We start from the raw sequence: 27,764 nt of genomic DNA on the forward strand, positions 1-27,764 counted from the left end.
TACTTTAAACTATAACTTTGAGCTCATTACTTTAACTTTACACATTACTATTTGAACCCAATGTCATCAAATATATCTTGCTAGGAGCTAGGAGACAGTTTGTCTTGGCAGTGCCTAGCTGCATATTTTGTAAAGCATTTGCATGATTTCCCATTAGAATGTCTTCAGTCATAACACCAGTAACCTAGAATTTAATTTTTAGTAAACCATCATGAGCCATCACACACCTGGGCCTGGCCATTTCAAGTCACCTTTTCATAACGGGATCATTAAAAAGAGAATACACAGAAAGCTTAACAGGGGCGTTTGCATTTCATACATTTCGATATATAAAATTGCTTTTAAAGCATTGCGTTTACTTTTCATCTTTGAAAAGTTATTCACAGAAAACTGAGCAAATCGCTAATGTTACAAATCCCTGGTAAGAAAAAACTATAAATTGGATTTTGAGCATTTCGTTATTTGTTTCGAAATGCATTAATTACCATGCGCGCGCACATAAAAAAATGCCAAGCAGCCAATGCATCGTCAAGTGATCCTGTATCCCTCACACACCCCATCTTCATAGCGAGATAATCGACTCGCACAACCATTTATTTCTTCCCGCATTCTTTCAGAAATAGACAAGCCTGCTGTTTTACAACTGACCGTTTCTCAGGTATTGGCAAATTTTTGTACGGTGTCGCCATGATTATGACTTGCATTTTGTGCTTTCAGCTCGTTCATTTTTGGACAAAATGATGTGATGGTCTTGTATGATGATGGTTTCTGTATTGTTATCACTTACTGCGAGAACATATCGAAAGGTAACGCGTAACGTACGTCGAACCTATATACGGCAGCTAGCCATCATGTGCTTGATAATAAATGTTTATTTTGTAAACATTGCGTCAGGCACGTCAAATAGCTAAAAGGAAGCAGCCATCAATCACTGGCATCGGCATGGTATTGTAAACCAATGAAAGACATCTGTATTTGTCACCACGGATGATTCAATGTAGCCTATTTAACACCCGAACATCAATAAAGCAGGTATAATAGATAGATAAATGTGTTTTTCATAAAGACAATTAAATACCATGCTTTATTTTACAAATATTGTGAAGCCAATGAGCACATTTTAAAGTTCAGTTTAAATTCCGTTTAAAATTCTTATCAGTCCACAAAATATTTTCTAAGTTAACCACTCGTTTAGTTTCGTTACGGTTTCATTGTGTTTTACTGTAATTTGTGGCTCTGCTGTATATTTCATGGGGTGTTTTGGTGTTAATGTATCTATCCCTTAAAAGTAGCTACTGTACGAAGGCCGAATAAGGGGCTGGTAAATTAAACACGAAGAAATGAACCACTGCGGCCTTTAAACATCTGCGCAATGGCAACAACAGAGCACAAAGCCCCGCCTTGATATTCATTCGTAGCCAATCAAAATAGGATTTCTACGAGTTCGGTTGAGGCAAGATTTTTCCCAGCCAATCGGCGCCGACATTTCCTGCAATGTCTTTTTACCGCGAAGGGTTTCACTGGGGTTAGGGTGTGAAAGTATACAGAAGTTCGGACTGTACATACATTGTAAAGTGCTACATATTTGCTGGGATGAACGAAGTCAGGGATTCAGCAGATGTATTATGAAGTCAGGTAAATGTGGTGATATTTTCTACTTTTTGTTTACCGGAAGTGTTGCTATTACCCAGATTATCAGTGCAATGCTTCTTACCTGTATCGGTGTATGCACATTCTCTCTAAGGTCGTTCGCGGAAGAAGAGGAAGCTGTTTTAAATCCACGTGTTTTCCGGAAAAGTTTTAGCATTTCGCGGTGCCCCTTGATCATTTGTAGCAAAAACTCACACCACCATGTAGCTGCGTACAGTCTCGCGGTGTCGCGCAGCAGGAAATCTCGCGTGCTTTTATCATAATCGTAACACGCGTTCCTTAAATAAAACTTCATAAAGCACTTTGGTGAAGGTGTATCAATGTTGTGCTGGAAGATTTGTCATTGTATGATGACACATGACTCTTTCTTGTCTGTTTTATTTTTGTATGTGTCTAACAGTTTTATTTGAACGTTACTTTTTTACATTTTAACCCACTTTTCTAATCTCTGTGTACGTAGACATCTGCTAACCCTATACCATCCTTATGGATTCTGGTGAGAGTGATCTTGATTCAAGTTTTCCTCAGACAGAGAACCCCTGCCTTATAGTCGAGGACTCCCAGCCTGACAGTGTTGCCCTGGAGGACGACCCTGAAACCAGCTACTCTGCTCTTCTGGCCCGTCGCCTCTCTAACCTCCAGCCTACATCTCACAGCCCTGTGTTGGTAAGGCTTTACAGATGATCATGTCATCCAAACCTGATTGAGTTATGTCTTTGCTTATTATTTTGGTCTCAAGCTTGTGTAATCTCATGATGGTATCATCGGTGACTTTCTGTCTTTCACAATGTTTATTTGCAGGAGCTGATATCCTCCCCTGCTAAAAGTCATTTGCAATCTGGCAGTCAGATTGATAAAATTGACAGTACCGTCCACTCAGGTATGTATTGTCTCTTCCCTGCCAAACAAATTATTTTTAGTTTCTGTTTGTTTATTGACAAAGATTTATTTTATTTTTCAGACAATTCTCAGTCCAACTTGGGTTCAGCAGCAACAGAGCATAGTCAAGTTTTTGAAGTTTGCTCTGTTCCTAAACAAAAAGGGTAATAAAACCATGGAGCAGTTGAACTATAAACACATTTTTAATAAGATTAGATTAGATTAGATTCAACTTTATTGTCATTACACATATACAAGTACAGTGTAACGAAATGTAGTTTAGGTCTAACCAGAAGTGCAGTTAGCAAGTGCAGGATATACAGTTAGAATAAATACAGAATACAATAGTGAGAATATAATACAGTGGGCATGGACTATAAAAATATTTTCCAGTAGGTGTGTTCTATGTGTGTTCTATAAATCCACGTGGTGTGTAATATTTAATACCTATTTTCATAATTTTTCATACAGAGGTGTTAAAGAGCACATGGAGTCCGAGACTAATTCCACAACACATGGCACAGAGAGACGTGGTGAGATCTTCAATATCTGTTCAATACTGTGTCTGTCTAACATCTTCAAATACACTGTTTATCAACACAAAAATGTGTTTCCTTGCAAATGCTTTGAAAAATAAATTAATGATAGACTTGGTTGATCTGTTCACAGATGAGATGTCTCAGTTCGGTTTCTTGGAGCTGTCAGAGAGCCAGGGTATCCATGATGATGAAGACCAGCTGCATGGAGCTCCTGCTAAACAAAGAGACAGTCCGAACCTAGCCAGTCAATGTAAATCCCAATATATGATTCACTGTTTTTAATAAACCTATTGGATGTTGCGTTTAGTTGAATCCACTTTCATTTAATTTCTAATGTGGGTATTTTTAAATCTCAGGTGACTTCAAGGGTACAGAGAGAACATCAGCCTGTAAGGACGGAAGTTTTAAAGGGCAAGCATCTTTTTCAGCCACGATGGCAATAAAGAGTTTTCTCAGTTTTGATCAATTTGGTAACTTTAATCTCGTTGTAGGTCAGAGGTCAGCACAAAGAGCTCATCAGGGCCTCAGGATGGGGAAGGCAGGAAGCTTAGTGTTCAGGCTATACTGCACTCTCAAGTAACTGACTGTCAGGAGAATGAAGAGGATGACATCGTTTCCTCTCAGGATGACCTATTTGATAAAGAGCAAAATAGTAGATACCCACATTATTCCATTTATTAACTGTGGTTTGCTGTAGTTTTTGTTTATTGTTATTGTTAACCCTTCTTTTTACTTTTACAGACATCAAGTTAGACAGCAGCGCTATGCCAACATCAACACCTGCACACAGTCTTCGCTTGCTTCACCTGTCTGGCCAGCGCACACTTGTGCAGGAGAGTCTTTCACAGTAAGAATGTACTTTTAGTCTGAATTGTTTTGATATGTGTTTCGTACATTCGGGAGCATCGGTTCTACGTGTTTTAAGTTAACTGCTTTGTGTGACAGACAGAAAGTCAACATTAAGGTTAACTGCTGCTTGATGGTCAGTAGAAGACAGAATGTCATATTGATCTGGAACATTGTGAGAATAATTAGTTAATAAATCATGATGATGAAATACATTTTTTAATTCTTAAAGGGATAGTTCACACAGAAATAAAAATTCTGACATCATTTACTCGCCCCTAGCTGTTCCAAAAGTGTCTAAATTTAGTTGTTCTGATAAACACAAAAGAAGGTATTTTAGAAGAATATTTGTATCCAAGTAGTTTTGATTTGATTCAATTTATTGTCATTACACACATACAAGTACAGTGCAACGAAATGTAAGTTCTGGGGCACTATTGACTTGAAAGTGAAAGTGGATGTGAAAGTGACCTATTTGTCAGTTATGGTGAACCATACCTGAAATGTGACCTCTGTGATCACTGCAGCGCCCGGGGAGCAAGTAGGGGTAAGGTGCCTTGCTCAAGGGCACCTCAGTCGTTACCGGCCCTGAGGATCGAACTGGCAACTTTCTGGTCACAAGTCTGACTCTCTAACCATTAGGCCATGACTGCCCTGTTTTCCCTTCTACTTCTATAGTAGGGAACAAACTGCAATGGTCTCAGTAGTGCCCCGTACTGTTTAGTTTGCCATTTTCTTCAAAATATATTTTTTGTGTTCAACTGAAGAAATAATTGTATACAGCTTGAGGGTGAGTAAATCATGATAGAATTGTATTTTTGTGTGAACTGTCACACATGATGAACTTTGCTCCGTTCAATATATGCCATGTGTCCTTTTTTTTTCAGGCAGTCTGTTGACTTTGTGGCAGCCACTCAGGACAATTTAAGTCAAGCCCCTTACATTGTCCCAAATTCACCAACAGAAAAAGATCAGAGTAAGTCCATTATACACACAGGTTGTGATTATGTGCTCTAAAAGGCTTTCTAAAATCACTTCTAAATGATTTTTTTAATTATAATGAAGCTGCTGGATCCCCAATGGATACATCTTGCACACCTGAGGACCAGACTCAAGGGAGAAAGGATGAGCCAATGAACACGGACCCCTGCCCCAAACCACAACCCACAGCTTCCACTCAAGTGTCCCAGAATCCCCCTGGATTTGTTCTGGAGAAAAGCCTCCCTGTGCCCAGCCTGCCTGAATTCTCACATGTAAGCACCAACTGTTCGGATTAACTTTGGTTTTGAATTCACACTGTTTTTTTCACACAGTACTTTTCTTTTGTGTAGGATGTGTTTATTTCCACTCCAAGCCTTGAACCTGGCAACAATAGTCCAGGTACAGAGTCTTCAAAGAGGAAGCTGCTTCCACAAAACAGCCAATCAGTAACCGAGTCAGAAACACCCAAACTAACTGGCCCGACAGAGAAAGTAAAAAAGCCTTCAAGCAGCTTTTCACAACCCTCAGAGGTAGCTGAATGCTTTCAGTTGGAGCTCAGCAGTGAAAACAATCATTCTCGGAAGACTCAGGCATTCATTGTTGATGAGGATAGTCAAGCCACACAGATTGAAGAAGGAGGAACTCTGAATGTTGACAAGAGTAATTCTGACCCCAAATGTCATTCCCAAGATGTGAGCAAGAATGGTATGGAGCCAGAATCAAACAAAACTTCTCAGAATTCACAAAAGAAAGTGATGGATTCTAAAAGTGCCCCTGAAAAAGTGGAAAACCGTGGCACTCAAAATTTCGTACAATCTGGTAGCGTAAGAAACCAGGATATAAACGCTACCCTGGGTGTCGCTCAATCCCAGCTGTCTGTTAGTGCATACTGTGTGTCAGACACCCCTTCTGTACCACAGAAAAGTAAATCGACAGATGTGCCATCCGCCAGCTCTTCTCAAACTTCAATATCAGCTGTTGGACCCATAACCTGCACTCCTGTTCCTGTCCCTTCACAATCTCAGTCTGTCCCAACTGTTCCCTCTCAAAAGAACACTGAGAATGAAAAAGAACATGTTGAAAGCCAGAAACTGAGTCAGCCAATGATACACAGCCACAGTGTTATTACAGACAGTGTTAAAAATACTGAGGAGGAGGAGCGGGTGGATGAAGGTGAGATGCAGAGTACTGTGAAAGGTGAAGAGAGCAGACTCGATTTGGCCTTGTCTCAAAGTCAGGTGCTTTCTCCAGAGCCCATGGAGGAGGAGAAACTAAGGGATCTCCAGTCCTCCAGCAAAGAGGAGAGTTTCAGTGTTGTGGTGCTTGAGGAGAGCCAGAGGGTCTCTCAGGAGAATGTGAAGGATAAGAGACCATTCGTAAGCTTCTCTCAACCTACCAGGGGATCCGTGCAGGAGAAAACAGCCCAGATGTCAGGGTCTCAGCCACTTAGATCAACTGAGGCTTCACCGTTACAGCTTGAGAGAACTAAGTCACAGAGCCCAAGGGCCGGTGAAGCAGGACAGCGCAAAAACCAGGAGAGAATGAGCTCAGACAATGCTGCCAACAAAAGTCTGAGTGACAGCTCTGGAGGTGGGATTATTCTGCAAACAAATGATCTGTTATCCCCGTTACATAACCTGTCCACAGTATATGCAACTAGCTGTTGTCTTTTGTTCTTTCCCGGACAGAGCTTCCGTTTCACTTTACTTTGCCCAAAGATGGCGAATTGATCCGTCCAGCAGTGAGTGCGACTCCTCCACAAATTAGTCAACTGAAAAAGACACCAAGGCACAGCACTCCTATTGGTGGGTGTCCCCTCTTTGTTTATAACATAACTTTTGGATACATGTTTTTAAATATAAGAATGCTGATCTGTTGTGATACCCCCCCCCCCCTTTTAAAATACTTACTGTTGTGTTTTTTACTTTATACCATTTTTCAGAGATGACCTCATTCTCGGAGCAGTCAGAGGACGACGTAACCAGGGAGACAATGACGGCTTGTGAGATTTCGGTAGAGGAGAGCAGAGAGGGCGAGGTGCCAGCTGTGATGGAGAGAGATGGGAAACTGAGTCTGAGGATGAAACTGGTGACCCCAGTGGAGGAGGGCAGCTCAGGCTCTGAACATTTCAGCCTGCAGAGTAAAATCCCTTTTTTAGTCACATTGACTTAATGATGCAGACGTGCTAAATATATAACAATAATATATAGATATACAAACACGGGAAAGAATTAAGAGACCGTTTTAAAATAATTTTCAGTTTTCTGAATTGACTATTTGTATGTATGTGTAATTTGGTTTAATTCTATAAACTACTAATAATATTTGCCCCAAATTTCAAATGAATATATTTTCTGTCAAAATAACAGAAAATATGCTTTTTATAACCTCAAATACTGCAAAAAAAACAAGTTCATATTCACTCTAGCAATACAACTGTAATATTTGTACATGTATTTAGGAAAAGTTTTTATGTGATATGGTCTCAAATGAATTATGGTCTCATAGATTTTTCCGTGGCTGTATATGCATGTTTTCTATATGTTAAACACTTATATTTTGATTGGACAATTAGATGTATACATTTTACAAATGTGATACATACAGTTTTACCTAGTAGTGTGAAGCTGACTGTTTTTTTACGAGATTGATTTGAATGCTTTCCCAGAACCCCTATTAACAGATGAGGACATCTCCGTCTCCAAGGCTACAACTGTTGCCATGGCTGTAACCAGGTAACCTGTGGTGGTTGCTATGCAAGAATCTTATCTGTGGGCTGGATTCATTTTTATTCTGTCACTCACTGCTGCTGATTCACAGTCTTTTAACACTGAAATACAAATATTAATCATGCCTAGATATTGAAATGGATTTAATTTAACTACAGATCTAAACAGTGGGAAGGGTAAATACTGTATTTAGGGTAAAAATCTGATTATACAAAACTATTTCAGTTTTTCAATAACAGCACATTCATGTCAGTTTTTGGAAAATTAGTGTGGCTCATTGTCAGATGTCATTATCCGTGTCCCTGAATGTCATGTCAGAAATATATAAGATAGTATTGCCAAGCTTGTAATGAAGTTCACCTGGAAAATGATGTGTCTTTTTCAGTCCGTCTGTCTTTAGTCGTGTCAGAGAAGCACATAGGCAGATGCAGGTGGAGGATGAAGCGGAGTCCAGTGGTCTTCCTCTCAGGTATTATAAACCTCTGAAATGAGTCTATAATGTCACATTTTGTATTGCATTACCACCAGTATTAATACCAGGGCAGACTGGGTCCAGTGATACTGTGATTGGCTACTGTTCTTTTCTTACATCCAGGCAAAGAAAGCATACATAAAAGAATAACACAATGTAAAGTGACACTGCCTGTCTGTCTTCCTTGAACATGCAGTCAAGTAACTTAATATTCGGGAGCTGATACGCAAAAATTAGCTTTGTAAGTGCTGCACAATTTCTACAATACAAAAATGTATGCTCCGTCTCAGTTGTCTTGAGCACAACTAACCTTGAATTTTTGGGTAAGGTTATAAATTAGGTTTCTAAAAATATCTAATACCAAGGGAACTCTTAAGTAGGTTTGGTGCTGTTCTTCCTGGTCAGGGTTGTGATGAGAATTGGGTATGGCCTATTTCCACAGCCTCATGTGGGGATTAACTGGGTTCTTCCATGAGGTGATTTCCTGGTGCTCTAGATATGTACATAGATGCTTCATTAGCTGCTGTTTCTATGGGCAACTGTAAGTCGTCACCATATTGGAACTCAAAGCCAGTCTGTAAACGCTTGAAAGCAAGTTGACTGTGTGTGTGCAACTGTAGTTATACACATGAATATCAAATGTTATCTGCTGTTGTGTAGTCCCAAACATTATAATTGCAAAAGTAACAATACAACAAGACTTAACCTACCGCAACATTGAAACATTACTATAGTTAAAAAAACTGTAACGTTGAGCATAAAAAACACAAACCAACAAACACATTATTTTCTTTCCACTTCTCTAGCAGGCAACAGAGCCTAATGCTCAACAGCCCCATCAACCTAAATGACTCAGGACTGTCCCCCAACCGTCCGAGAGTGACAGAGGGCAATAGATCCTCCGACCGAGTCAGTGAAGCTGTAACGCATCAGTCTCAGCATCCTCGTGCTACGGACGCAAATTCTGAGCCTCTGCTCGGTGGTCTGTCTTCCCCTCCCAGAGAACAAGAGGTCCTCATTACTTCAGGAAGACCTTCATCATGCACACCTGTTCGCCAGAGAGCCGTGTCCCAGCAAACTAGTGTGGACATCACCACTACCATAAGTCCTCCTAGCAAAGTGAGACCATCATTGGTTGGGTTTTAGGATTTATTAGATGAAAGATGCCATGCATTATTAATTTGGATTTTTTTTACAGAGAGCTGTTTCTCAGCAGACAAGTTTAGATTTGTCTGGATCACACAACCTGTCTGCAAGGGTAAGTTTGTAAACCCTATATAGAAATAACGGTGCCTAAAATGTTCTTCACGCCGATATAGAAGAACCATTCATCCATTCATCTCTTTCTTACCTTTTCATAATCTGAATCTTTGGATGTTAAAGAAGCACCTTTATTTTTAAGAGTGTCTTGCTAAAAACATAATTCAATTGTGTTTACTATAAGGGCTTTATCTAGTTAGCTTAATCTTCAAGCTTCATCTCTTTAAGGGAGAGCAAAGCACACCCACCAGAACCCAAGCTGGTCCATCTGTGCGCCGACATGTCCGCACCACCCAGGAGGTCCGTACGACTGTTACTCGCATCATTACGGATGTCTATTATGAAGACGGCAGAGAGGTTGAACGCAAGGTTTCCCATGTAAGAAATTTTACTTTGGTTTACATTTGGTTCATCCCAGATGATTAACTAGACATTGACCGATCAGGCAGCCAGGCTAAGGTTACTCAAACTGTATCTTTTCTCCAAGGAGTCGGAGGAACCCATCTTGGACCGCTGTGTTGTTGATGACATCTCCCCATCCCGCACAGGAAGTTCTATGACATCTGGAGACCTGGCTGATGTTAGTTCGCTCTCCTCAAAGGCCCCATCACATCACAGCTCCAGCGGGACGAGCAGTGGGGGCCTGGGGCCCATCAGAATGCATGAATTTATTATGCCACCCAGTCGAGGGGGCCAGTCTGGCAGGTGAGACTAAACCTAGGGTCCTTTGCATGGTTCCTTTTACTAACTCTTACATTAACACAAGTCTCTTCTTCACTGACTGCTGCTTCTGTGCTGAACAGGGTTGAACAATTGAATTGAGTATGTTGAATTTAAATTGAATTAAAATGAAAACAATTTAGGAAATTATACAATTGATGTGAATGTACTGAAAAATTAGATAGACGCATAAATACAAAGTGCCCATACATCTGTTATTATACACAGAACATATGGGTTGTTTCTTTAAACATGAGTTCTGAATTAATTTTGCCCAACCCTGAATCAGACCGCCACGTCTTCAAAAACGTACACAGTGTTTTATTTGGGAATGTTCACACTTGTAATTCTGTGTGTTGTATAGAATGTCTTGTGCGTGTGTTTGTGTGGCTGTTAATATGCTTATTTCCATCAAGCATCTTCTCACCTTCTTACTAGACAGACAAAATTGTAGAGCAATATAAATTTCACCGTCCTCATATGGCTGCTGCTCCCATGCACATTTGGTCGAGGGCGTTTCAGCTGAGCGCATCCTCTGCTTGTGTGTTTACACTCAGCACAAGGTGGGGGGGACGGCAGCAGCCGAGGAGCCACAGTGTGGCGGTGGGGTCAGAGGTGACGGATACACGGGGGTCTCGGGTCAACACCCAGCTGAGCCCCCGTGGCCGTGCCCGGCGAGGAAGGCCTCCTTCCTGCAGCCCACTGCGTAGGTGAGCTGCGCCTGGGTACACTTACTAACACGGACCAGAAACACTGTAGGCCCATAAATAGACAAATCCAATTTATAAAATCACTGTGAATCTGTTAATTATTCACCTTGCATGACTCTTTCTCTTTTCCAAAAAGTTTATAGAAAGTAGTATTAACATTTCTTGGTCTGGCTTGTGAATAACCTATTTTTACTTGTTGATTTTATGAATGTTCTGATGATCACGTGGTTACCATCTCTTCTGTTGATCTTTCCATCCCCTCCTAATACTCAAGAGGTGGCAGGGCAGGGCTGAGAGGTGGTGCCCATGGCCAGGTGGCAATTTCGTCAGAGGAAGAGCCGTATGTCCAGCGGCATCCCCAAACACCGGGCAGCCCTGTAGAGCCGAGCACTACGAGCCGGTCTGACTCTCTCAACACCACCTCCCCTGACAACAGTACTGGCACCAGCAGTTTTGTTGGGTTGCGTGTGCTGGCCAAGTGGTCGTCTAACTCGTACTTTTATTCTGGGAGTATAACACGAGACCTTGGGGAGAACCGTTTCCGCCTTCTGTTCGATGACAACCAGGAATGTGAGGTACAGGGGAAGGACATCCTACTGTGTGATCCTATTCCTCTGGAAACAGAGGTCACAGCATTGACTGACGAGGAGTACTTCAATATAGGTATGATTTACAGAAACACTGTTTGGATTTTATTAAAGCGATACTATGTAACATGTTTTTCCCCGTGTGGTTGATAAGCGCAATTGTCTGTTACCATTGTCATAAATGCTGTATAATCTTCCCTGTGGGCAGTGCAATACACATGAATTTGTTAAATAAGCTGATAGCGTGCTAGCCACATAGTACATTTAATTTACCCAAAACACAACGCATGGACGTGAATGTACTATTTTTGGCGATTACTAAACACATTTCTGTAGGTATATTTTCAGAGGTTACTAAACACATTTCTGTAGGTATATTTTCAGAGGTAACTAAACACACTCGTGGGCAGGTGTTTTATTTTGTATAATAGCATGTTAGCTTACCTAGCATGTTAGTTACAGATAATGATAACATTAGCCTTCTCAGCGACTGAACTGCTCAACAATTATGTGGATTATATACATGAATTAAGGAATCTGCAACTTCGACGAGGCATGACATGCTAGTTTTCGGAACTGGCAATATTACCTTATCTCTCGGCTACCTTACAGCTAGTAATTGTTAGCCAGTAGTGCATCAATGAACAACCTGAACAAGGCCTAATAACAAGTAAGCTCAAAATTACAGGACTGTAAAACATTATGTATACATAAGACTTAGAAATCCAGTTGCAGGATGGCTAGGTCTCCATTCGTTTTGCAACCTCTTGCCTCTTTCAGCTCGCACCACTGAGTATAAGATCGTCCGATATTTATTCGGGTTCGGGATTGTATCCGATCACTTTGTCTTACTTTTATTCCCTCCGACAAACTTTCTCTGGTTTCTTTGCTCTCTGCCATGGCGTTAGTTTTGAGACTTGCATATTAGATCGTTTCCTCTTATAGTTTACTTGTGGTAACTTAACTTCTCCCAGGCTACAAGTTAAATATGTGAAGTATGTCGTAAAGCAGGTTGCACTATTCCGCAGGCGGGGCTGAGTGTACCGACCCGAACACCAAAGTTACAGAGTGTGGTTTTAGCCACTAGGAGGCTGCTCAGGAAGCAGCGGCAGTATAATTTGTCAGGTTAAGAGTTTAGCATTATTTTAAGGTCGAAAAACTACATACAGTAGTGTTGCTTGGAACTTTTGCTCACGGCTCCCCCATTTGGTTGATAAGAGCAACTTTCTGTTAAAAAGCACATTTATCCATGATGAAAGTAATCCGTAAGACGCCAGTGGGTTAACAAATGTCCTTCAAAGCGAAACCAGTGTCAGAAAGTTCTTCATATTTCAAACATTCTTTTGCTATTAACATTGGATTTTGGTTAATGGTCATGCGTGTGTGTTATGTAAGTGTCAGTGACCCTATTAGCCAAGAAAGCAAGTCACTTCTTTATTATCTGTTAGGTTGCATTTTGAACAGTCATTTGCATTTAAAAATACTTGAATTCAGTTTTAAGTCTTGTTGGTGTCTTGCTGATATTCAGGTGCAGTGAAAGGCCATAAGACACAAGGCTCTGAGTTCCTGTACTCTGTGGAGAAAGATGGCCAGAGTATGTGGTACCACAGAACATCCGTGATCCTCAGCATGGAGCAAGGCAACCGCTTGAGGGAGCAGTATGGATTGGGGCCCTACGAACCATCTACACCCCAAACCATGGCATGTGATATAAGCCTCGGTGAGTGTTCACATTGATGTGACTTTCTGTTGAGTCTGTGGATGCCAGTTCTGACCAAGCCTCAGTTTGATACCGCCAGGGAAATACCTCCTCCCAAAACGGTCCCATATTAAAAACGTCATCAGGTCACGTATGTTACCCTGGACCACAAAACCAGTCAAGGGTAAAATTTTTTGAAATTGAGACATTTTCATTATCTGAAAGCTGAATAAATAAGCTTTCCATTGTTGTATGGTTTGTTTGCCGAGATGCAACTATTTAAAAATCTGGAATCTGAGTGTGCAAAGAATCTAAATATTGAAAAGAATCACCTTCAAAGTTGATTATCAGAGACTCTGTAGCAGGCTGTTGCTAAGAAGAAACAGGTTTGCTTTAACGCTCTCTATTGGCTTATCACTGTAATGACGTTGTGGAGTATAGATGAATCCGAAAGCAGAAATTCTATCACACGTGAGTGGGTAATTTCCACAGAACGGGCAGAAGCAGGCGATGTTTATAGATGTTTTTCCGGCCATTTTTGTTTGCGACTGAAAAAGTAAAATTTGCATATATTTACGATAGAAATTTTACAAAATATCTTGTTGGAACATGATCTTTACTTAATATAATCCTCATTAATTTTGGCATAAAAATGTATTGTTGGCTATTGCTACAAATATACTGTTTAATTGATATAAGGTAGTGACAATAAAGCATGAATGCTGTTTTTTCATAGATAACCTGGTAGAAGGTAAACGGCGACGCAGAGGGAACCCCAGCGGAACAGTGACCCCCAACCACAGCGCTACCAACAGCCCGAGAACCCCAGGGAAGCGAAAGCTTAACAGTGGAACGGACGACGAAAGAACACCCACAAAAAGAGGACGCAGGGGGGGCGGGGCAAGAGTGGGTACGATGTCCTTTGTATAGACGGCCCTTTATAGTGCGACAGTGTGGAACAGCTTTTGCACTTCAGGACATTTTATTAGATGACCGTTTTTATTACTTAATTTTACAGGTTTAACATTTTCTTTTATTTAGGAATATGTGCAGAATGTTTTATGCATTTTAATATCTATGAAATGATGTCACAGTTTAGAGAGGGGTTTTTTTGTACTGTGTTTTGAATGAACTCTGAATCAGTGCCTATCCCTTACTGTTTTTATTGTTGTGTCATCTATATATTACTATATACAACTTATGATCAAGCTTTTTAAAGTGTGAATAAATACTGCTTGCGTTTCCACTATATGGAATGCAGATCGTCAGCTTTAAACAAAGACCGGTATGTGGCATAACATTTTATTGTTTGTTGTGTGTGGGTGAGCACTAAAATGTATACTTCACCCAAAAATGTCTGTCATCATTTACTCGCCTTCAAGTTGTTTCAAATCTGTATACATTTTTGAACACAGAGAAAGTCCCATAGTTTAGCAGAAGACTTTTTGCAGCATGTAGGACAGCAAACAGTTCTGGGGCACTTGTTTTTTTCCGTCTATGTTAGTCAATGGGTGGCAAGATCTGTTTGGTTATAAGCATTCTTCCAAATATTTTTCTCTGTGTTCATCAGAACGAAGAAATTGATACAGATTTGGAACGACTCAAAGGTGAGTAAATGATTTTTTGGGTGAACTATCCCTTTTACAGGGAACATGGGAAGTGGTGCCTTATTCACTAATACACTTTAACCACCAGTCAGTTTTTTCAAGATAATTGTTGGACCGAGTGTATCAGAACTACTATGTGATGTTTTAAGTGTTTTATTGATTTTGAACAGGGCAGAAGATAGCTGCTTGTAACACATCTGGAAGCGGTGTAGATTTACCGCCTGACCCTGATGACCTGGTGGCGACACACGGACCTCTCCCTGAAAACTCCTCTCTGTTCATGGGGTTTGTCTTCATGCTGACGGCGTCCTCTGAAAGTGAGAGGGACTCCAACCACCAGTTCAGCGATGAGGATGAAGGTGAAGAAAGGAAAACATCTTACTTTCAGGTATGCTATGTACGGTTTTCAATTCAAAACCTCAAAATGTAATTCTTCTGTTACTAGAATTCGTGCAGAGAGCTCCATATAACAAAGAATATACGATGAGACAGCTGGAGGCCGGAGGAGGAATGATCCTGCCTGACTTTAATGAAGAACAGGTGAGACTATATTCAAACGAGAGCTGCACGAAATCATTTGTGTGTTTGTTTATGCATGTGTGTTTTCTGCATTGTCAGTGTAAAGCAGCCTATCAGAGCTTGCTGATCGCCGACCAGCACTGTCGTACCAGGAAGTATCTGCTGTGTGTGGCAGGTGGTGTTCCTTGTGTGTCTCAGATGTGGGTGAGGGACTGCTGCCAGGAGAAGAAACTCCTCAACTACAGGAACTACCTGCTGCCTGCCGGTCTGGGGCTAGAGGGAGGCATTGTGGAATGGTACCATAATGTCTTGTTTGGTTAGTATGACTAATGTTCCAATATATGTTTGGTCATAAGTGTTTTCTTGCATTCTCTTTCAGGCATCCTCGCTGTAACCCTTTTAAAGGCCTGAAGGTGCTGCTTCTATTAGAGGATCGTGTAGATTTGTGGACCTCTTTGCTTTCCATGGGTGGTGCAGCAAATGTTCATCACCACAAAGAAAATGAAAACATTTCTGGTGAGTAGTAGCGCTAAACTTAGTTTAATGGCAAAACATACAGTATAGTATACTATTAAGTCATTTGTTTCACTTAGATATTGTATTGGTTCTAGTCTGCATGATATATCATGCAAAACAAATTCATAGTTACTGATGTCTGCACATGTGACGGTATAAATTTTTGATAGACAAGTATGCAAAGTATATTTGATGTTGGTAGATAATGGAAAGTATGCTTTTGTAAATTCATAAAAATGTGAACAATTATGCTTATACTTACTGTATATCTAGACAATAAATTACCTATAATTATTTGTTTCTTTGAATGTTCTAGTAATTATCGCAGTAAACTGTAATATTTATTACAGACTGAAGTTTACTGATGTCATTGTAGAAATACCCAATGCAAAAACAATTCTTATTTTTTACTCATTAAAGCTCAGTTGAATTAAAAAAAAAGTGTGTAGTATTAACTGGTCATGTGATCTTGTTATGACGGCCACGAGCCACCATCATTAAAAATGTATCTTGAGGCTTTATTTGAAATTGAAATTAGTGTATTTATGTGAGTGTAATTTTAATAAAACATTAAGTAACATTTGTCAAGTACTGTTCATGTCTTTAGGTCTTAATGTATCATTCATTCACTCATTTATTCACAGTGATAACATGATGTCAATTTTGTTCACCAACAGACATTCCTGCTGGTAAGTTTGATCTGGCAGTTGCTGCATCGGATGGGTTGAAACCCTTGACCCCGGGCCTGCCTGTTGTCTCTCTGGAGTGGCTCATTCAGAGCTTGATCTGTGGAAAGTGCCTCAGCTACGACCGTAATTCTGAATTCTGTCATAATCCATCTACATAAAACACTGACAACTTGTCTTTTAAATGTCTTCTTTGTTTTAGTGCATGCATTTTGCTGTATATAGTTTTTACAAAATAAAACAAGTGTGATTGTTTTATGTGAATGTTTTATTTTTCAACAAATGCGTACATTTCCATATGTTTTTGCTGTTGCAGTATATACAATTCATTGCCAAAGTCAAGAAACAAACAGTGATACAGAGACAAAAGCATAACATATATATTAACAATTAAATGTACAAACTGACACAAATACTGTATTATACATTTTCTTGTAATAAGCTGAAATGGACATTGGTGAAAGGTGTACCCTCAGATCTTCAAACTCTGCTCTATAGCCCAAAACTACAGGATGACAAAAATGCCATTAGATTCATTTACTGCATGAATCAACTCTCTATACTACTGCATTACTCAGGCCTACCTTCCCAGCGTGCCTCCTGCCTGGGTGTAGTATTTGTTGTAGTCTAGTCGTAGCAGCAGCTGAGCCAGGTCAGAGTTTATCTGGTGGTTACGCACGCTGGAAAGAATCTTGAAGAGCAGGAACGACTGACGACTAAAACCCTGTTACGTGAAAATACAGCATCACCCTACAGTAATATAATATTGATTATGGAATAAATTCATAATCCAATGACACAGACAAAGCTACCTTAACCAGAATATCCAGCTGGCCTGCTCCTCTTTCTTCCAGAGGACCAGTGTTCTGACTGACCAGGGAACAGAAGTTGTGACAGAGATCCAGAATTTCATTTAAACAGTGAAACACCTGGGAGTGAAACAGAGTTTTAAAAGCTCATTTTCAGTAGTTCATAATCCATATAAAGAATAACATTGCAAACACTGACTGTCAACAGAGAACTGTTAGTCAAGAAACTGAACTCAGAGAACTGTTAGTCAAGAAACTGAACTGTAAGTAAAAAAAGGTAGAAGATAATTATGAGAATGAGAAAGACAGGGTTAACTTTTATAAGTGATTAACACAATGTGGTCCCTTTAATATTAAACTACAACCAAATGAAGTGCCTTTTTAAAAAACACTGCATGACTCTTGGATTACAGAGAGGTTTGGTTTGGACACTCACAGGCTTGAGTAGAATGAAAGACTGGGCGAGTAAATTGCTAAGAAAATGATCATGGGCCAATCGGATGCTCTCAAAGTCTCGTGTGGAGTTGATTTGTTGTAAGAGCTGTGAAAACTGGGACTCCAAGACATCCACCTGATGAAGAATAAAGCAAATGGCAGTATCATTTACAGAATATAAACATTCGTTCTTGTTACAGAAATAAAACATATTTTCTATGAGATTACCTGCAGGTAATATTGAAGGTTGTCCACTAAGAAGGCCATATGATTGCGGAGTCTACATTTAACAGCATCCATCTGGTTTGATTTGAGATGCTTGCGCTGCATCTGTAAGGCCCAGCAGTGCTGCAGTTCAGACTGGACTCGACGGACACTCAACAGATAACGGAACACCACATTATACCTAAGAAGAATAAATAAAAAGCAGGTTAATATAACATGTGGGCTGCTGTGATGTTGATGCAATTTGAACAAACCGATATAAAAATACTAATAGTTTAAATGAAACAATGACGTACTTTTCCAAAACAGCAGGGCTGAAAAGAATATGCAAGGGCCATTGAACCTTGTAAGCCAATCCCAACGCTGCCCAACCAGTGGGCGGAGCCTCACGAGGAGAAGTCTCCTGTGGAGGAGTGGTGCCCTCTCGATTCCCAGAAGCCTCTGCAAGCGAAGTGATCCAATTATTATGTGAAGTATTTAATATGTGAATGCGGTAGGTGTGCGGGTGATACCTTTGCCTTCTTTCCCTTGGTAGTCTATGGTGAGGTGCAGGAGGGGCAGAAGATTGTCATCGTCGAGCAGAACTTTGTGAGCTGCTTGTTGAAAGGCCACATTGACATCTGAAAAATATATTGCGAATTTGTGAATAAAAATGTAGATGAGGTTGTCAATATTAAATAGTAGAAATATATAGTACAATTTTTATGAATACCATGTTCAGTAACAGCAGACGGTGGGGTTTTCAGCATATGCTGAGCAAGGTCAATAAAAGCCTGGTACAATTCACCACGACCCAACAAGTAAAAATCCTTTATGATCTAAATAAAAACATTACACTTGTTATTAAAAAGCAAAACCATGTGTACCATGTATCATACATTAAGATGGTCTTCTCTATTTCTTTATGTACCTTGAGCTGTCCCAAGAGATCAGATTCTTCCACCATTAATGTCCATAAATGCTACAGAAATTAAAAAGTGACAAACATAATTTCATCTGGTGTGACTGTTGTGCTTTAAGTGTGCCTAAATCTTACTCCAAAATGAAAGAGAAATAAAAGAAAACACTTTATGTATTAAGAAGATTCTTCATAAATTGAATTAAATGTATCTAGAAAATGTACGTTTCCTGAATAGGCTCTGTAAGATTCACCCTTATACACTTATATCAGACCAACCTCAGCGACTGTGCTACGAATGCCATCAACAAGATTCTCAAAGTCCACCAGACTGAAAAGAGGCTGCTGTTTGAGTCTATGAAGCTCTGCAGCAAACATGTCCTCCTGATGCTTCAGAATAGACCCTGAACAACCACACGAGGGCAGTGTTAGACAAGAAAATCCCTCACAAATGCTGACACATGCCATCCACTCACCTGCTCGGGACGGGCTCTGATTGTGATTCTCAAACATTTGTACTGACTCCCCGACAAAGAGGATTTTTTCAGCTACTCGGACCGGGATGTATGAGGGAAGCATTTCGACACGCAGGGAGAACTGTTGTAGGGAAGGAGCGAGCATGTTTTCCTCCTCAATCAATCTCTAGAGAGAAGGACAGGAATAAACATGGGATGAAATGACATCAGCCAGGACAAAAAAAATGAATGACGTTCCTGTAGCTGAGTTGGCAGAGCATGGCACAAGCAAAACCAAGGCGATGGGTTAGATTCCCATTTGTGGATAAAAAAATCATCAATACTGGGTCAATCACAAGTCCCGACCTGCATGACAGAACCTCAGGAGGGTCATATTCAGGTCATTTGTGACTAACCAAGTCCTGCAGTTCCCGGAGCTGTTTTCCACTCAGTCCACCTATACCCAGGTCTTCTTCCTCATCCTCCTGAGATGCTGCGGCCCCGCCCGCACTGGGGCCCTGCTTAACAAAGAACTCCTCACTCTTATCCAGCAGCAGCCCGTGCAGCATCCACGCAGCCAGCTGTTTATACATCACACCGTGACACACTGCAAGAATCCTGAGAAAAAAACGCACTACCATTAGAGCAGTGAAAATAATAGTGCATATTTATGCAATAGGGTGTCTCAGGATTGTGTTAGGATTGTGTTTTAGATGTGAGCTTACTTCTCTAAGGCCATCCTAACAGGAGGCAAACCTCCACAGCTGTGCTTGTAAACCGTCTCTAGGATCTGGCAGCCGTGAATCTGTTAAAAACGAGTGAGGGAAGAACATTTTTCCAACGGTGTCGTTTCCAAACAATCATTTTTTGGAAAATGGGTGGAAGCTATCTACTACAGACCTTCTGGGATTTTATGGTTTCCACAACGACCATAGCAGACGGGAAGAGAAGCTGAAACTGATAATAATATATATATATAAATAATATTATGTTATATTGAATACAGAATACATACAGTGGGGTTTAAATGTTTCTACACTGAAATTCGTAAATTCCAAATGTGATTTGCACAATAAATGTTTTGAAAAATTATAAACAAATGAAAGGTTATGAGATAAAATTAATACGATTTATATTTAGGATTCTGTAGATGAGAAATGATGTAGGCAAATCTGTGAGCATGTTAAGTTTTATAAACATGTATTTTAAAAGGTCAGATTTTCATTGCTTTCATCGACGCAAACAAAATACATAGACTAACACTAGTATATTATGCAACTTAAAGGTTCAGTGTACAAAATGCAGCGCCATCTACTGGAGAGCTTGTAAATAATTGCAACCAATGGCTCACTCCACCTCCCTTTCAAAGCACTACGGCGGCTAAAACAGAACTAAGATGTCATCACATTTTCGCTTCTTTGTCGAAGGAGACAACATATTTACGAAACACGCCCGTACAGCATTTTGTCCATTTAGGGCTACTGTAGAAACAACATGGCAAATTCCATTCAAGGGAACCTGCAGTTTGTGTAGATAGAAATAGCTCATTCTAGGTTGTAAAACATAACGCTTCATTATGTAAGGCCTCTGAAGACATAGCTTTGTATATTATATTGCATTTCTTTAAAAAGATCCTCAAAGAATTTCACACAGCACCTTTAAGTAAATTTTTCTATAAATATTTTTGAAAACAAACATTGTTATGCTGGTAATAGAAACATTTCAACTGTATAGAGACAGTACTATAGACTCTATACTGTCTCTATACAATAGAGAATAATCATACGAATAAAAAAAAGTTCCTACCTGCTCCAGCATGTAGTTTACGTGAGAAATGGAGAGGTGTGGATCGCCGAGAAACTGTTAGAAAAACGTACAAGCTTTAATATGATCTGCAAATATGACTTTATGACCATCAAAATTACTTATCTAATGCAAAACCTCTTTTTCAAGATCAAGTAAAGCTTGTCGATAAGGCTGCAGCATGGAGTTCAGTCCAGTGCAGAATGCCCGCAGGTAAATGCCATGAAGCCCAGACTGAGTCGGTTGGGTGGAATAGTGCTCCTGTGTGAACAAAGTGACACCACAAAAACATGTCATGTTATTTGCAAAACGCAGATATGAAAACGCAGTTTGCATGCAGAATCAAGTCTGCTTACCTGTTGGTGGACGTGACCTGTGTGTTGCTCTATGAATTCTGTGAAACGCACATAGTCGGTGCCCATTTTGCAGAGTCGATTGAGGACACTGGTTTCACTGGGGTGGAGGAACGGCAGGTCCTGGGAAACCTGTGAAGAGCAACACTCTATAAAGAAGGTTCACTACATAAATATTACTATAATATTATTTGACGTACCATAACTAACAAACCTAAAATATTTAATTCAATTGAATTATATAGTGCTTTTCAATTTTGTCTTGTTGCAAAGCAGCTTTACACATTTTAGAGGTGTAGGAGAGGTGTAAGGAAGTATAAGAAAACAGCATAGAAATAAGATTTAGAGATACATTTTACCACAAACCTCGAAGAGACAGATAAAATAAGAAAAACATATATGATAAATAAAATAATGGTTTTTCCGATCGACACTTTCTCTGCAGCACAGTAAGACCTTTTTAGGGCCATCATATTATCAAAAATAATATGGAAAAAATAGATGTATTTTATATTTGACATTATTCGTGTACATTATCATCATACTTTCTTTCAGTACTATCGCAATTGCACCACCCTGTAGCACACTTACACAGAAATATATGCATCATTACATCAGTACAGTACAGTACAAGCATCACTGTCTGACAGTCTGATACATAAAATACCTGCAATCCATTCCGTTTATTCCATGTGAATATGGTCCCAGGATACCCACTCAATGCCAGCAGTAACTCGTGGATCATTTTTAAAAATCGCTAGCAAATGAACAACACAATAACACAAATAGAAACTTCACATCATGATTATTTTCACAGCGCCAAAACCCTGGTCGCATGTTGATGACGCAATCCCGAGCGCGACAGGGAAGTGCTTGCCTGGCTACTAGAGCCCCTCACACACTTCAAATCATATTTTACTACTTACAGCGTATGAAGAATCAGCACAGAAAATATCTTTAGAGGTAAAGAGTGCTCGTTCCTGCTCAAAAGTCCGTTTGATACTTTCTTGTTGTCTTTATTTTTGGTATGTTTCGTTCAGTAAAGCACGTGAAGTCATTTAGAGGCGACTGGTTAGACTCTTTGAACCAAAATAAAGTTGTTACAAGAGAAATATAGTACTCTCTTGAATGGAGATCGCCTATAACTATTTCGTCAGTAGCTATAACGTGATAATTTGCGCGGCCAAATGATAAGATCATCTCGATTCACAATATCAAAACAATCCTAAAACTACATTGAACTGAACACACTAACCCTCTCGCTTTCTCTCAACAGGTATTGTTCTGGCTTTTGTTGAAACTAGTAACTTTGTATTAGCACATATTATTGCTCCTGTATGACATATCGCTTTATTGCTCACTGAACTCTCTGTAAGTCGCTTTGGATCAAAGCATCTGCTAAATGTAAATGTAAACACTTACTACGTCATGCTAACCTCTTGCTGATTTGTATGCGAGTTGTCCACGTTATATTGTCAAGGCAACCATTGATGAACTTTTTTGTCGCTGGGTAACATGTCTGGATTTACAGCCTTCAGAGCCTGACAGTCCTTTTTACATAATGATTGTTTTTTGTAACATGTGGGACACACTTTCCTATATACGACTGTATGAATTCCTTAAGATGGGTTAACGTTGTGCTTTATTTTCTCAGTGATGGCGGCAGAGAGAGGAGGAGATATTGTCTCGGAGTTTCTCAGTCAGAATCCCCATCTTGCAAACTGGGTGGAATCCCTGAAAGCACACTGTGAGACGAATAAACAATGGCATGCTCGAAGAGAGTTTATACTGCGCAATATTGAGGTCTTTCCCACAATCCAACCTGGGACTCCAAGTCCTAGTTTGGACCGGCTGATCTCTCTGTCCATGGTTTGGGCCAACCATGTGTTTCTGGGCTGTCGGTAATTGTCATCTTATGACTGTCGTCTCACTTTGACCGTTATTTCAATTTTGTATATTCATAACAATGCTTTGTTTAAAAAGTAACTGTGTGGTTCATGCAGGTATCCACAACCTGTAATGGATAGGGTAAATGAGATGGCTGAAGGAATCGCCGTAAAAGACGCCCCTCAGTGGAAGACTAGAGATGAAATCATGGGAAAAGCAAAAAGACCTGCCAGCTCAGGTAAAATATAATGTATTATTATTTATTGCTTACATTTAGCTAAAATGCTATATTTTGCAGAAGTGGATGCTGAATACCAAGTGAAGAAAATAAAACCTACTGATGCAGACCCCAGACCTCATTCAAGAAGTGTTGGGCATCCAGTAAAATCGGGTCCTCCACCAGGGGCTATTACAAAACACCAGCCCTTTTTCAATAGACTCTACAAGGCTGTTGCATGGAAGCTTGTGTCTGCCGGCGGCTTCGGTCCCAACCTGGAACATTTTGAGATCCTGCGCAGTTGTGTGGAGTCATGCAAGGCAAGTCTTAACTGTGTGTTTGTTCCACTCAAAGACATTCCTGATCTGCCTACGGGACGTACCCAGAAAGAAGGGCAAGTATGTGAACTGCGCTGCCAAACCGTCTACATTGGTACGGGTTATGGACGCGATGAGTGCACCGCCAGAGCGATGGCTTCCAAGGAGGCGCTTAAAGTATTTCAAGGACATAAAGTGACAGTGAAAGTTTGTCGCCGTAGGTTCAGAGGACTAGATGTAGAAGATTTGGTTCTTCAGGATGATCAGACCAGGAGTCAGGTTTTCCCCCCAGCTTTGTGCTACCCTTTTCAGGAAGACCAGTAAAGGTACAGAGTGGTACCAGGGTAATGATATACATTTGTTGATCCAGTGGCAGCCTTGTTTAGTGGCAACAAGATGTTCTTCGCTCCCGTTGTTTAAAGTGTCAATAGTTTTTGGTTGCCAGGTTTAGATAGGATCAATAAGGTTTGTTATATCTAACCTTTAAAAGTGGAGCTCCTACGTGATTTAAATTAGCGGCTGAGCCTGTTTTAGTTGCTTAATTTTTTTAATTTATTGCTAAAATGTTACGTTGAGAATAAATGGTTTTGCTGCTGGTGACAACAGTTGGAATAATTAAGTGTCCTTCCCAAACCAATAATCACAAGAGTAAACGTGGATTTTCTTTATCAAAGCCAACAGCATTTTAATGTTCAAGTTTGTTTAGTATAATTTTGAAGGACAAACGTAACCAAGTTTGTTTTAAATTGGAATTCTATGTACAAATTATACAACTTTTCCTGTTAACTCGATATGTAGATTTTGTGTGTACTCCAGTTGTTTTGTTAGATGTCACTGATTTGGCCTGCTTATGTTGAGCATTCGTATTTACTGTCACAGTTGTGGATCTGTAGGCAGATGTTGTCAAATGAAAAATAAACACTGACTGCCATCAGTTTAAAAACAATGTTAAATGTGAAAGCAGAAATATGGAGAACCAGTGAAGTGTAATTGTTTGTTTATTGTATTACAGTACTTATTCTAGTTCATTTACTTACATTGTGTTATACTGCGTTATTCTCTGAACTCATATGATATCATCAAAATTTGAGAAAAAGATAAATATAGCTTTTTCTTAAATTTTACTAATTTGACAATTTTTATTGTTGTTGCTTTTACAATTAAGTTCTCACTATATTTTATCAAAATAAACTATCAAGTATGATCCAAACTTAATCAGCTTCAGATTATAGTACTTCTTTTAAAAGGTCAATTTAAGGACCTATTTACAGTTTTTGTTTTGTACACACGAACACATGCCTTAATGTAATTTGTGTCATTTATTCAGATAGATTCTCCTATCAGACTTAACAAGGGTTTGAGTATAATGGTTAATTGTGTTTACAGTCTTTGCGGTCATTTTTTAATCTCGTGTAAATACAATGAACAGATCTAATTCTATTATTCTAAGCAAATGACAGTTTTATTACACATCACACACAGCTTTGCTTACATTAACATCAGATGTAAACAGTTTGTTTTCCAAGACCCTTAGTGCAATTTTACAACCAAATGAATAACTTTGATAATATCAAACACCGCAAAGGTGAACAAAAGTTTGATCGGGGTTTTTAAGGTACTTGGATAAAATTGCACTCTGTGTCTGCCTCTGCCTCTAGTCTACATTAAGTCTATTTTACCTATTTCACTGTATTTGAGATTACATTCATTTGTCAGACAGTCTGTTAAATGTGCCGTCTGAAATTATATTACAGCTTTGCTTAACTTGGGTTAAATGGAAAAACATCTAAAAATATTGTCACCATTTTATTATTAAAACATCTTAAGACATTTGTATAAGTGTGTGCAGTCTGTATAAGACTATGATGTTGTATAATGATAAAAATGACTCCAGAGTGCCATTTTCTGTTCTCTTCTGCTTGACATCTGTAAAATATTAATAAACATAAATAAACTTAACAAGAAGTGAAAGCTCACATTTAAGTTTAGGCTCTGACTGACATCTCAGGGAATTTGGGTGTTTTGCTGCTTGGCTGCATACTCGGGCAAATGTAATCATGGGACAGCCTGTACTGTCTCTGCACTTTTTCCTCATCCTCGCTTATGAGTCAGAGGCTTTACAGAAATGCCATTTATTTCATATCCCATTTATACTTCCATCTTGATGAACGCATGCAAATGAGATGTGTAAAGCACACCAATTTAAAAGGTATTAAAGCATAATGAGGTGAATTAAAAAACAAAATCCATTCCATTTTAATTACACCATCTCATATTATTGTGGTTCAATTGTAGTCTTAATATTAATGTGGAACAAAAAAAAATCCACTTTATAAATACCCTAAATTAACATATTTCTCATGTTTATCAGTTATAAGTTTATTATACAGTGAACAGTGTAAGTACCTATGTGGCATTAAATGTGTTGTATGCATCTACAATGAATTGTGTTGATAATGTTCATTGCAATCCAATAAATATTGTATATTTCATTATGATACCAAGAAACACAAAGACTGCCTTAGAAAAAAACGATTTATTCGGGTTTACACATCAAGAGCAGCAAATAATACAACAACCTTTTAAATTCATCTGTTCTTCTGATAGCACTTTATAATCATAAAAATAGAAATGACAATGTATAAATATGTGTAATATCTTTGTGTTTCCAATTCACGTTCCATCTTTTTCTTTACAAGCACTTCAGCAGAAAGTAATTGCAAAACGCTCCACGTGGACAGTCACACATTTTGCCGATTCTTGATCCCTTCCTGATGGCGCATTGCTCCCCAACGTCGCACTATTGTGAAAACAAAGCATCCGTGTTAGACAATTGCATTTATTTAACAAAGCAATTGGAAATAATTATTTCAAATAGCCAGAAAAAACAGATCTGATCCAATGAAATGGTGGTTAAACGTCGAATAGTTTTATTTAATGTCATTGCAGTAAATTGAATGACAACTGTCTCGTTTTAAGTAACAAACAGTGGAATTGAATTGTTATAAAACAGAATTCTAGTTTATACTCACTGTGGGAACGCGCCCAAACTTCTTTTCCCAAAGTGAGATCCGTTTAGTCTGCAGTTTGGTCAGAACGTCTTGTAAAGCCCCGAGCTGTAAACACGTTTACATGGAAATTGTTACAGGTTAATTCATTCAAACATTATTTGAAACAATAATAAAGTACTATAAAATTGAGTATACTCTGCTCTAAAAAGGACAAAGAATGGCGCGACACTTACAAGCTGCTTTTCGTTGGTCAAATTTGGGTCCTTTGGGTAAAAATCCCTCAAGGCTCTCGTTTCAAAGTCAGACTCCTTGTCAAAGTCGTCAATTTCAGCACCGTGCACGAAGGACAGCAGCACAGCGCATGCCATCGCTGTTGTCCAGAGTTTGTAGCTCTCCATTGTCAAAGCAAAGGCTGTACACGTCCTGCGCACTGAGATTCAAGTTATGAAACACTTCCCGCTGTCCAGTTACCTTATGTTTGCTCTGCTGAGAGACCATTCACATTTCTTCTTGTTTTGCTCCACCTTATACATTGATTTTGGTCCATGCGTAATAAGGACGCTGACGATGACTCATTGCGTAAAGTTGCTGAGTTGAGATCCAAAACAAGAGGCGGAAAAAAATCTGTTGTTTTCACAGTATTCATTATATCATTATTATTTGTGCATATATATTCAAATAAAGTTAATTTACCTTATTAAATTACCTACTGCATGTTTTGAGTCCACAACCCACTATTTTTTGCCAAACCATGCTTCGCAGTACATTTTCTTGAACGTGTCGTATCTTTTTGCTCTATGTGACTCACATTGATAATATTTATGTTATGCAGTGCTGGAAATGGCCGCGATTCACTGGGGTGACTCTAGTTAGGGAACAATTTTTATATTTTTAAACCAAATATGCAGAAAATGTCATTATGGAATGTTAATGGAATTATAAATCACTCCCCTG

General features: G+C 39.3%; 4 protein-coding genes across 14 annotated transcripts; 2 read left to right on the forward strand and 2 right to left on the reverse strand.

Moving 5' to 3' along the window:
• Positions 1-1,440: 1,440 nt before the first annotated feature.
• On the forward strand, positions 1,441-16,658 carry tp53bp1 (tumor protein p53 binding protein, 1). Of its 10 annotated transcripts, none has more exons than XM_079466375.1 (29): positions 1,441-1,635; positions 2,183-2,316; positions 2,452-2,530; positions 2,612-2,693; positions 3,001-3,062; positions 3,199-3,318; positions 3,425-3,479; positions 3,560-3,720; positions 3,810-3,915; positions 4,802-4,890; positions 4,980-5,167; positions 5,246-6,485; positions 6,584-6,700; positions 6,838-7,035; positions 7,564-7,630; positions 8,010-8,093; positions 8,903-9,215; positions 9,295-9,354; positions 9,585-9,734; positions 9,844-10,061; positions 10,634-10,786; positions 11,061-11,449; positions 12,902-13,093; positions 13,809-13,982; positions 14,850-15,038; positions 15,125-15,219; positions 15,298-15,494; positions 15,578-15,714; positions 16,392-16,656. In XM_079466375.1, exons 1-29 carry the CDS (start codon positions 1,626-1,628, stop codon positions 16,559-16,561), a joined length of 5,229 nt encoding a protein of 1,742 aa, XP_079322501.1. In that variant the 5' UTR covers positions 1,441-1,625; the 3' UTR covers positions 16,562-16,656. The 10 variants fall into 10 exon arrangements, 7 of the variants coding, with proteins under 7 accessions (XP_079322501.1, XP_079322496.1, XP_079322498.1 ...); XR_013787237.1 differs by having other exon boundaries at positions 1,479-1,635; positions 2,111-2,316; positions 13,809-13,978; positions 16,392-16,657; XM_079466370.1 differs by having other exon boundaries at positions 1,479-1,635; positions 2,111-2,316.
• Positions 16,658-22,267, reverse strand: tubgcp4 (tubulin gamma complex component 4). The gene is made up of 18 exons (XM_079466446.1): positions 22,046-22,267; positions 21,382-21,510; positions 21,164-21,286; positions 21,029-21,082; positions 20,123-20,179; positions 19,948-20,027; positions 19,639-19,840; positions 19,244-19,409; positions 19,047-19,171; positions 18,780-18,830; positions 18,582-18,687; positions 18,382-18,489; positions 18,166-18,310; positions 17,873-18,050; positions 17,646-17,780; positions 17,213-17,329; positions 16,985-17,124; positions 16,658-16,905 (listed from the first exon to the last, which is right to left on the reverse strand). Exons 1-18 carry the CDS (start codon positions 22,121-22,123, stop codon positions 16,893-16,895), a joined length of 2,007 nt encoding a protein of 668 aa, XP_079322572.1. The 5' UTR covers positions 22,124-22,267; the 3' UTR covers positions 16,658-16,892.
• Positions 22,208-25,784, forward strand: cdkn2aip (CDKN2A interacting protein). 2 transcript variants are annotated; one of them, XM_079466459.1, is made up of 4 exons: positions 22,208-22,341; positions 23,033-23,279; positions 23,382-23,503; positions 23,564-25,784. In XM_079466459.1, the coding sequence occupies exons 2-4, from the start codon at positions 23,035-23,037 to the stop codon at positions 24,121-24,123; spliced, it is 927 nt and encodes a 308-aa protein (XP_079322585.1). In that variant the 5' UTR covers positions 22,208-22,341; positions 23,033-23,034; the 3' UTR covers positions 24,124-25,784. The 2 variants fall into 2 exon arrangements, with proteins under 2 accessions (XP_079322585.1, XP_079322586.1); XM_079466460.1 differs by having other exon boundaries at positions 22,219-22,654; positions 23,564-25,774.
• A 627-nt stretch (positions 25,785-26,411) lies between these two features.
• cart3 (cocaine- and amphetamine-regulated transcript 3) lies at positions 26,412-27,253 on the reverse strand. The gene is made up of 3 exons (XM_079461156.1): positions 27,044-27,253; positions 26,832-26,915; positions 26,412-26,599 (listed from the first exon to the last, which is right to left on the reverse strand). Exons 1-3 carry the CDS (start codon positions 27,206-27,208, stop codon positions 26,492-26,494), a joined length of 357 nt encoding a protein of 118 aa, XP_079317282.1. The 5' UTR covers positions 27,209-27,253; the 3' UTR covers positions 26,412-26,491.
• Positions 27,254-27,764: the final 511 nt, after the last annotated feature.

This window comes from Barbatula barbatula (assembly GCF_947034865.1).
Source record: "Barbatula barbatula genome assembly, chromosome: 1".
Lineage (NCBI taxonomy): Eukaryota > Metazoa > Chordata > Actinopteri > Cypriniformes > Nemacheilidae > Barbatula > Barbatula barbatula.

Coding starts and splice junctions, on each gene's coding strand:
- tp53bp1 (XM_079466370.1), top strand. CDS start 2,137: ATGGATTCTGGTGAGAGTGATCTTGATTCAAGTTTTCCTCAGACAGAG. Junction 2,317..2,451: donor CATCTCACAGCCCTGTGTTG/GTAAGGCTTTAC, acceptor GTTTATTTGCAG/GAGCTGATATCCTCCCCTGC. Junction 11,450..12,901: donor CGAGGAGTACTTCAATATAG/GTATGATTTACA, acceptor GCTGATATTCAG/GTGCAGTGAAAGGCCATAAG.
- cart3 (XM_079461156.1), bottom strand. CDS start 27,208: ATGGAGAGCTACAAACTCTGGACAACAGCGATGGCATGCGCTGTGCTG. Junction 26,916..27,043: donor TGACCAACGAAAAGCAGCTT/GTAAGTGTCGCG, acceptor ACGTGTTTACAG/CTCGGGGCTTTACAAGACGT. Junction 26,600..26,831: donor AGTTTGGGCGCGTTCCCACA/GTGAGTATAAAC, acceptor TTTTCACAATAG/TGCGACGTTGGGGAGCAATG.
- cdkn2aip (XM_079466459.1), top strand. CDS start 23,035: ATGGCGGCAGAGAGAGGAGGAGATATTGTCTCGGAGTTTCTCAGTCAG. Junction 23,280..23,381: donor CATGTGTTTCTGGGCTGTCG/GTAATTGTCATC, acceptor TGGTTCATGCAG/GTATCCACAACCTGTAATGG. Junction 23,504..23,563: donor AAAAAGACCTGCCAGCTCAG/GTAAAATATAAT, acceptor TATATTTTGCAG/AAGTGGATGCTGAATACCAA.
- tubgcp4 (XM_079466446.1), bottom strand. CDS start 22,123: ATGATCCACGAGTTACTGCTGGCATTGAGTGGGTATCCTGGGACCATA. Junction 19,172..19,243: donor TCAGAGCCCGTCCCGAGCAG/GTGAGTGGATGG, acceptor GTGGTTGTTCAG/GGTCTATTCTGAAGCATCAG. Junction 17,330..17,645: donor CTTTCATTCTACTCAAGCCT/GTGAGTGTCCAA, acceptor TTTCACTCCCAG/GTGTTTCACTGTTTAAATGA.